The 10249-nt window shown below is 34.8% G+C and overlaps 1 protein-coding gene across 2 annotated transcripts in view; it reads left to right on the plus strand.

The window, feature by feature from the left end:
* Positions 1 to 526: 526 nt before the first annotated feature.
* The window catches only part of LOC129755748 (uncharacterized protein DDB_G0284459-like), a 133733-nt gene continuing 124010 nt past the window's right edge, over positions 527 to 10249 (plus strand). The window contains exons 1-2 of one of the 2 annotated variants that reach the window (XM_055752377.1): positions 527 to 615; positions 1925 to 2106. In XM_055752377.1, coding sequence (XP_055608352.1) covers positions 2104 to 2106 — 3 coding nt within the window. In that variant the 5' untranslated portion in view covers positions 527 to 615; positions 1925 to 2103. Of the gene's footprint in view, positions 732 to 1924; positions 2107 to 10249 lie in introns of both variants that reach the window. The other variant, XM_055752376.1, reaches the window with a different exon arrangement.

Raw genomic sequence — 10249 nt, forward strand, 5'->3', positions numbered from 1 at the left:
ATTTTCGTTATTTTCGTCATTTTTGTCATTTTCGTCATTTTCGTCATTTTTGTCATATTTGTCATATTTGTCATTTTTGTCATGTCTGTCATTTTTGTCATTTTGATTATTATTTCCTCTACTTTTATCAAATAACTGACGAAAACATTTCGTAACCTTTTCCTCTTCAGATTTTAAACGCCTGAAGGTAGGCTTTGGATTTTACGAGCAACTTACCAAAAATCTCATTCGCGAAGACGCAACACTCAACTACGATTTTTATCGAACGCGCGAAGCGCGAAATGGACGTCGATCCCAAAAACGACGCTTAAGCAACGGACAAAAACTAAAAGAAAAACCACGTGTTTGCGCCACGATCGACCGCCGAGAGACGTCGACAAGGCGTCGTCAGACGTCAGCGTCTCGGCCTTGCATTTCATCAACGTTCAAATGCGACCCGAAGAGTTGAGGTTGCTGCAAAACTCGAATGGAACCTACGTACATACACCTAGCGTACGCCTCGAGAGACCCCAAGCGCGCCAGTCTACGGTGAGCTTCGGACGGTTTCAGTTCGCGCGACGGATTAGTGCAAGTGTCTTTTCTCGTAAATTAACAGATTCAACTTGGATATCCCAGGTGGAGTGTCACCTGCAGTTTTTTTTGTTGCTTCTTTAGTCGGTGAAGGTTACGCGTACGATCTTTTGTTGTGGGCAGTGTTGTGTGATCGATCGACTTCTGCTTGTGGTCAAAAGGTGTGTTGAGTGTGTTTATCTTTTGGGGAGGGTTCGACTGATATCGTTTGCAGAAAGTTGACTGATGAGGTCTCGCAGATAGTTCCGCTTTCTTGGGTTTTGTTAATTTTTTTTTCTCTTCGCGGTTGATCGCGACACATCAATTATCATAACTTCACGTATATGATCTCTTCCGAAATCTTTATTTGGAACTGTGTGTGCTGAAGGTGGAGAAAGTGTCTCCACAGAGGGAGTGATTCAATGTGTTTGCGGTTTTTTTGTGTGTACACCAAAAATTCAATTGTGTTTACCTAACGCTTAAGCAAAGTTGCTGCCGATCGAGCCAAAGAAGGTGACGACGACGACCAAAAAATCGCGACGACGACGTTCCACCAGGAGCTTAGGTCATATTACGATCGCGCGCATATGAACGCATAAGTCACTCCAAACTGCAATCGATCGCGAGAAAGAATGTGTAAGGTGGAGACTTTTATGTCTTATGAATGAGGCGCGACCACGACTAGGACGATTGCGGTTGATGGAGCTGGTTTCAGGCGTAGCCAAATTACTCTAGCAGTTAGTCTTACTAGCCTCGATCGAGACTAAGACACCTCGAAGAACCGGGCCTCCCTCAATTAATTCGATACGATACGCTACTGCAGGTGCTGTGCATTGCGCGACCGCGCACCGTTGCGTTCAATATCCGCATCATCAAAGCGCGGCCGCGATCGCGTAATCTGTGACTGGTGTTGTTGAGAGGTTATGTTTGTGTGAGTTTTCAGCCGAGCTAGCGATCAGCTCCAGTTTAAGGCCGCTGAATTAAAGTTGGTGCTAAGGCTGGCCAAGTTACCTGGCGCAGCTACCTTGAAGAATTGGAGAAAGAGAAAGGAAAAAAGTTGGATCAATATTGTTTGTTACTACTAGCCGGTGTGAGTGTCTGTATGCGGCTAATTCTACTCGTGTTTGTTTTGTATACTTTTGTGTAACAGAAGTTTGATTAAGTTATACAATTGTAATACATAAAAAAGAATGGTGCAAATAAGTTGATTGTAGAAATTAGCAAAGCAAAATTTTGCAGTACAAATCACGTGCATTTCAAGTGCTCTTTTATCCGTGTGAATCTTAATGTCATTTTTCATTTCCATTGTTCAAAAAAGCAAAGCAAAGAAAAATCTCTCATATTTCTTCTACATATCTTTAATTAAATGTGAAAGGAGCGTGTAGCAGCAGCAGCAGCATCGGAAACTCAACAGTGGACGACCTTGGCTGGATCGAGATTTGTGTGTTTTTTTTATTAATCACCACAGGAAAGGCCTTTTGTGAGCGATTGGCTGGCCGGACTTGTTGAAGCAGTTGTGTTTTTTTTGTGGTGTGGATTTCATCAGATGATTGAATGGTGAGTCAGTTTTAAATATTTTTTATAACATAAGTTGAAAACGGAAATTGACCCCAAATCAAATTAACATATCTGTCGCCAAATTAATTAAATGTCAAATAATGACCCACTGCCAGCCAAACTTGAAATATGGAATCCTATTCAACCGATTCGAACGTCAAGGTTTCGCTCGGTGTTTGTCAAGTTACCCAGAACGAGTTCCAATTAACAAATAAATAAAATTGAAAATTATTGTCTTGGATAAATCAGGATTGTTACTTTTAGTTCTGAGCTCCAATTTTTCTTTCTATACTGCATAAAAGAATCAAAAATCTCGGAGAAAATATATAAATGGTTCCACTCAAGCAGAACGAATCACTTTCCACATTCGTTTTTTTTATATATATATATATAACGTAAATTCCACCAGATGAGCTTTGTTTGATATCTAAAATTCATCTAAATGTCATATAATTTTCAAGGCGTCAAATATGAATAACAAAAATTAGAATGATGAAAAAAATATAATAATAATAAATTTAAAATTTTTCGTAATTTTTCTGGTTTTTTGCAATCATTTCCAAAAGTTTCATACTCTAGAACTTTTGTGAAAATTAAAAAATAAAATGGTTGCCAATTTTATAGTTTTGTGATTTTTTGTCTTAGGCCGATGACATTGTGAGTGCGATGCGATGCGAATTGGCGGAAAATTTACGGACGCAGCCTACGCGAACTCGTGCGGCGGAACAAATTGACATATGCTTCGCCGCGTTGAGTATGTCAGGTTTAAGCGATTCACATACATTTTCATCGAATGTGGTTCACCGCATTGAATCGCATTCGCCGGTTCGCATCGCATCGCACTCACTATGTCATCGGCCTTATATTATCATTTTGAAAATTTTTTGCCATTTTCCTTTACTTTTTTCCATTTAAAAAAAAAAAAAACAAACATGACAAAAAAGAAATAAGCCAAAAATGACATAAATTACAAAAAAGGCAAAAATGACAAAAATGACAATAAAGACAAAAATGACAATAAAGACAAAAATGACAAAACTGACTAAAATGATAAAAATCACAAAAATGACAACAATAACAAAAATGACAAAAGTGACAAAATGAAAAAAAAGGCAACAATGCAAAAATGACAACACTGATGTAAAAAATGACAAAATTGAAAAAAATGACAAAAATGGGCTGCCAAACATTATAAAAAAAGTCAAAAATGACAAAAATGACAATTGACAAAAATGACGAAATTGACAAAAATAACAAATTTGACAAAACTGACAAAAATCATAGAAATGACAAAAATGACAAAAATGACGAAAATGACAAAAATGACAAAAATGACAAAAATGACAAAAATGACAAAAATGACAAAAATGACAAAAATGACAAAAATGACAAAAATGACAAAAATGACAAAAATGACAAAAATGACAAAAATGACAAAAATGACAAAAATGACAAAAATGACAAAAATGACAAAAATGACAAAAATGACAAAAATGACAAAAATGACAAAAATGACAAAAATGACAAAAATGACAAAAATGACAAAAATGACAAAAATGACAAAAATGACAAAAATGACAAAAATGACAAAAATGACAAAAATGACAAAAATGACAAAAATGACAAAAATGACAAAAATGACAAAAATGACAAAAATGACAAAAATGACAAAAATGGCAAAAATGACAAAAATGACAAAAATGACAAAAATGACAAAAATGGCAAAAATGACAAAAATGACAAAAATGACAAAAATGACAAAAATGACAAAAATGACAAAAATGACAAAAATGACAAAAATGACAAAAATGACAAAAATGACAAAAATAACAAAAATGACAAAAATGACAAAAATGACAAAAATGACAAAAATGACAAAAATGACAAAAATGACAAAAATGACAAAAATGACAAAAATGACAAAAATGACAAAAATTACGAAAATGACAAAAATAACAAAAATCACAAAAATGACAAAAATGTTAAAAATGACAAAAATGACAAAAATGATAAAAATGTTAAAAATGATAAAAATTACAAAAATTACAAAAATGACAAAAATGACAAAAATGGCAACAATGGCAAAAATGACAAAAACGATATAAATGACAAAACTGATGACAAAAGCGAAAAAAATTATGAAAATCACAAAAATGACAAAAATTAAAAAAAATAAAAAAATTAAAAAAATGACAAAAATGACAAAAATGACAAAAATGACAAAAATGACAAAAATGACAAAAATGGCAAAAATGACAAAAATGACAAAAATGGCAAAAATGACAAAAATGAAAAAAATGATAAAAATGACAAAAATGATGAAAATTACAAAAATGGCAACACTAACAAAAATGACAAAAATGTAAAAAATGGCAACAATGCAAAAATGACAAAACTGATGTCAAAAATGACAAAACTGAAAAAAATGACAAAAATGGCAAAAGTTATAAAAATGACAAAAATAACAAAAATCACAACAATGACAAAGTTGACAGAAAGAAAACAAATGACAAAAATGGCAACAATGACAAAATGACTAAAAAATGGCAACAAATGCAAAAATGACAGAACTGATGTAAAAAATGATAAAACTAATATAAACTACAAAAATAAAAAAAACAACAAAAATGACAAAAATGACAGAAATGACAAAAATGGCAAAAATGGCAAATATGACATAAATGACAAAAATGGCAAAAAATGGCAAAAATGACAAAAATTACAAAAAAAAAGATGAAAAAGGACTTATATGACAAAATATTAAACAAAGGCAAATATGGCAAAAATGACAAAAATAACAAATATGACAACAGTTACAAACAGGGTTGCCAACATTGTTTTAAAAAAATCAGGGAACTGGCGAAATAAAAATCAGGCAAAATCAGGCTACGTTAAAGAAACGGAAATTTCGCTCAAAGTGGTGACCTTTTTTTGTCATCGCTCCACATTTTCTCTAATGTGTGTTGTGCGCTTACTTGGTCACTGCATCAAGCAATCGAAAGATTCCATTTTAATCCCTTTTTAAATGAGAATTAACGGGAATCTTTCAGCTATGCTACCTACTCCTGTTCCTTACTACCCATTTTATGACTTTCGCAAAAATCATGCAAAATCAGGCAAATTTTAAAAAATCAGGGAAATTCAATGGCTTTTCAGGTTGTCAGGCAGAACCTCGAAAAATCAGGCAATGCCTGAAAAATCAGGCACATTGGCATCTCTGGTTACAAAAATTGCAAAAATTACAAAAATGACAAAAATGACAAAAATGAAAAAAATGAAAAAAAAAATGACAAAAATGACAAAAATGACAGAAGTGACAAAAATGACAAAAATGAAAAAAAATTACCAAAATGACAAAAATGACAAAAATGATCAAAAATGATCAAAAATGATAAAAATGACAAAAATGACAAAAATGACAAAAATGACAAAAATTACAAAAATTACAAAAATGACAAAAATGACAAAAATGACAAAAATGACAAAAATGATAAAAATGATAAAAATGACAAAAATTTCAAAAATGACAAAAATGACAAAAATGACAAAAAAGACAAAAAAGACAAAAATGATAAAAATATCAAAAATGACAAAAACGACAAAAATGACAAAACTGGCAAATATGACAGAACTATAAAAAATGACAACAATGACAAAAATGACAAAAATGACAAAAATGACAAAAATGACAAAAATGACAAAAATGACAAAAATGACAAAAATGACAAAAATGACAAAAATGACAAAAATGACAAAAATGACAAAAATGACAAAAATGACAAAAATGACAAAAATGACAAAAATGACAAAAATGACAAAAATGACAAAAATGACAAAAATGACAAAAATGACAAAAATGACAAAAATGACAGAAATGACAAAAATGACAATAATGACAAAAATGACAAAAATGACAAACATGACATAATTTTTAAATACGAAAACTGGTTAAAAGTGAGTTAAAATGATAAAATTGACAAAAGTATCTTCAGAAAAATTAAACTGAGAGTTTCTAAGAGATATTTTTTTTTTTAAATTTCTTTATGAAATTCACTTTTCAACAACCAAAACCTTATATTTTTTTTTAACAGAATACCAACATTTGCTAACAATAAAGCTTGCCAAGTATGTAAACAGAATCTTTCTTGACCCAAATCTAGTTCACCATTTCACATCACGATCACCAACCCGTGGAATCAAAAGTTGGACTTACTAGACGAAAAAGGCACCCGGCAATGCTAATCATAGTTCCAGTTGGTATTCTCACACGAACTAACGAAATTATGCATGCATTGTTAAGTTGCAACGAATTGTTGAGGGGAAGGTCTTAGATAAATTTTTAAGGGCCTGAGAAAAAACGCTTAAGTTTGCCGGGAGTTGAAATATATAATTGTTAAGATTAAACGAACGATTGTACCATCATTTAGTGTTTGGAAACGTGATCTTGATCCAAATAAATCTTAAGGTCATCTGCATTTGTGTAGTGAAAATGCTTTGAGAAATTCTATGTTTTACAACTATTTCGGGGAGTTCATTCAAATGCCATAATAAATGGTTCGTTTGTGGTCCGAAATCGTGCAATATTCGTTAAGTTGACCACTTTCAAAAAGTTTTCCTAACTGGGGTAAATCCCAGTCAGGAAAGTTGGGTCAATATCGGTCGGATTTTGACCGATTAGTGCTCGACACAAATAAAATCGGGTAGATTTTTCGAGCAGTTTTAACTAAAAACTGTTTCAGATAAATAAGATCGATAATTTCCAAGTTTTAATGGAAGATATTTTGTTTTTTTTGTCTTTTACAAAAAAAAATGAAACAAACAGTTGTAGAAACTTCAAAAGTTCATTGTGCCACTTTCTTTAGCGCCTTATTTCGAAAAAGAGTTGGGTACTTGAACCTTGGTGAATCGTTATGGGCAAGATAACTGCAATTGCTTTCCAATTTCGTAATACGAATCACCTTCAGTTGGATAACTTTGGAGGACGTTCGAGCGAGAGTATTCCCATTTTAAGCCCGTCTCCATTGAAGGCTACAGCATCCAAAATTAACTAACTTAGTCCGAGCACCGTATATGTATAAGTAAAGTTGTTGCAAATGAAACCGAAAGTGGGAGTTTGCAGTCGGCAACGGAGGAAAAAAACAACTATTCAACCGGCTTAATCTTTACACATGGTGGCTAGTATATGTACGAATGATGATTGCTTGCATTATGGCGTTGCACTTTTGCTGGTGCGCTTTGCGTTCGTCTGTGAAGCGGCTAAACCATTTTTCTTTTCCTTCCGTTGCAATTTAATCGGTGAATTTGTTAATAATTCTTCTTTTTGCACTGTGCTTAATGTTGTTTGTTTGTAGGTCTTGGATGAAGCCACCACCATACGGGTAAACATGCCGTCGAGAGCTGCTCTAAGCTCGCTCTATCAAAACATAGAACCACGTGGTTCGTGCTCAGGTGTGGTGTAATTAATGTGCTGCTGTTACCTCATTCGGCCTTATCTCCGTCCTTCGAAGTGAGGTGAGGTTTTATTTATAGCTAGCTACTACTTTATAACGCCCATCGCAGACGGTAGAGTGTCTATTGTTTTTTTTTATGCGGTTGCAATTTTTCAGTACGATCGATTCTTAATTATTTTATGAATTGCGTTACTGTTCACTAAGCCGCAAGCGAGCGTGCGCAATTCTCAAAATCGCACACAAAAATTGGTGGTGATCATAAACGAGGTCGCCCCATAGCTTAGCCGAATTCCACATACAGTGAAAAACACCTTTCAAAGTGGAGATCCAAAGAAGAAAAAAAGCAATCATCATAATCGATTTCGCCCCGATTACCTATTGCTCGTTTTCATGCTCTCAAAATCCACTAATATGCGGGGAATTAGATTCGGCCAGTTTAAATTATTGTGTTAAATTTGTTTTTTCTCTTAAGTAGTTTCTCAATCGTTCAACTCGGACGGAAGTCAATGATCGATCTCGTTTCCAAAGCCGTTCGGAGACTGGATCGAATAAGGTCATTAGGAGACCAAATTGTCGTTTTCGGAAACTGGCTCTGATTCTGCGGTTGCTCGATTCGATCTTGTGATTCCAATCTATTTAACAGACAGACATAAATAAGAAAAATCGTTAAAATGGGTTTCACCTGAAGTGAAGGTTCAATGCTCTGAGTCACCACGCAGCTAATGGAACAATCAATTTTGCTATTGAAATTCCGAAAAATTTGTTTTGGGGCGTACTGAATTGAATTAGTCGCTTTTAAGTGGATTTTTTTGTGTAAACAATGACTAATGTTCGAGCAGTCGAGCAGTTTCCATATGAAATCAATTCATTTATCGAATGAACGATCCGAATTTTTTATGAATTTCACAACAACGCAATTCTATCAGTTGATTTTCAAGATTAATTTTGGACCCTTCATTTGTGTGAAGCAATCGTACTAAAAACAGGACAAAATTCATGAAATCTGGCTAACTAACAATTTTTCGAACAGGGTTCCGAATGACAGTCGATGCATAGCAATCCCAGTTAGAAAACTGGTATAAATCTGGTCCGACTGCACGTGTTTGAAAACCGATCAAATTTCGAATCGATAAGAGACCGGTTTTGGTCTGTTTTAAAGCTCACTCACAAAAAAACTTATTGCCAGGAAAGTTGTGTCACTAGGGCCTGGAATCGGTCTGGATTTGGTTTGTTACCTGATCCGTTTTTGGATCGTTTCACCGATTGGACGTACCGAATCGGGACCGATTCTTGTCAGATTTTTCTATCTGGGATGTTTCATTTAAAATCCCAGTTAGAAAACTGGTATAAAATCGGTCGAACTGCAAAGTACATCAATACACGGACATTTCGTCGGCTTCGAACTTTTGCATTGTTTATCCGGTATTTTTTAGTAATAACTATTTTTGAAGAGTAAGTAATTTTAAATAATAACCTAAGAGAAAGTAAAAAATTCATGCGCAAATCAGTTTCCACTCACTTGCCATAAATTTCATCTATCTGAGATCCATTTTCAATCTTCTCAAAAACCTCACCACGCTTTCAGCAAACAAACACTTTGAACGGTTGATCGGGGTCAATATTTTTCTTTTCATCTTTTTTTTTATCCGCTCGAGATTGGCATAAATACATCAGTCAATGGCATTCAAATGCTTCTTTACCATTGCTGAGCTTCATCAGATGCTGAAGGTTATTAATTACGATAAATTTGAGTTGTTCAGAGGATCACCAAATAAGATCGCGCAGAAAATAGGTTACGTAAAATGACGCTCAGGCAATTTCATATAAATTAAAATCACCACCTAAAAAGAGATAAAAGCGTAATAACGGTGATGAAAAAAAAATGTACAAATTGACGATGTAAACAAGGCCCTAATGCCTCTAAACAACTAGGTCTCTGGGTTTTCGCACAAGGCTGGTAAAAAGTTTAACAGCGTGCGCCCCTCAAGTAACCAAACCCGGGACAGAAATGATAATGGTCACCGCGCGAGTTGCATAACCAGCCACTTCACCACCTCAAAAATCATTACAGCGTTAGGTGCACTCTGTTGTGGTGGCCGAGTAATGCACCGCGCATACGCTTCAACTAAAACCAATGAAGCCCGTGCCGAAAAACATTTGCTTTCGAACCTCCTCTGCAGTTTCCCTTAAACCGCACTTTTAATTTCCTTCAAAATCTAGGTACTTATCACCTTCTTCACTGCATGGATCATCGCGGCCTTTTGGAACAAGCCAAACAAACGAGGCACCAACATAAATACATTGCAAACGCTCTTGCTGCGTACTACTGGCACAGTTTTCGGGCACCTGGCTGCGGTTTGAAATGCCAGTAAAAGCATACGATCGCGATCGGATGAACGCCCATCAAAAACCTCCATCTGTCTTATTCTGTTGTTGTTGTTGTAGGGTTTGATGGATTACAAATTTGCTACCTTGCTGCTTGCTCCTAGCTGTAAGTGCGCGCGCTTGTGATCGCAGATTCCATTTGATTGGGCGACCTCTACTGTAACAAAACGGTGAACGCGTGTACCCAATTTGCAAACATATACTGTACGTACGTTTTTGTGCTTCTTCAAATTTGTTTCGGGTTTTATTTCTCCGCGTAGTAGGTTGAGGGGAAGGTTCAAAGTCACGTTTTACGCAATCTTAATAGG

The sequence above is a fragment of the Uranotaenia lowii genome, chromosome 3 (assembly GCF_029784155.1).
Source record: "Uranotaenia lowii strain MFRU-FL chromosome 3, ASM2978415v1, whole genome shotgun sequence".
In the NCBI taxonomy this organism is placed as follows: Eukaryota; Metazoa; Arthropoda; class Insecta; order Diptera; family Culicidae; genus Uranotaenia; species Uranotaenia lowii.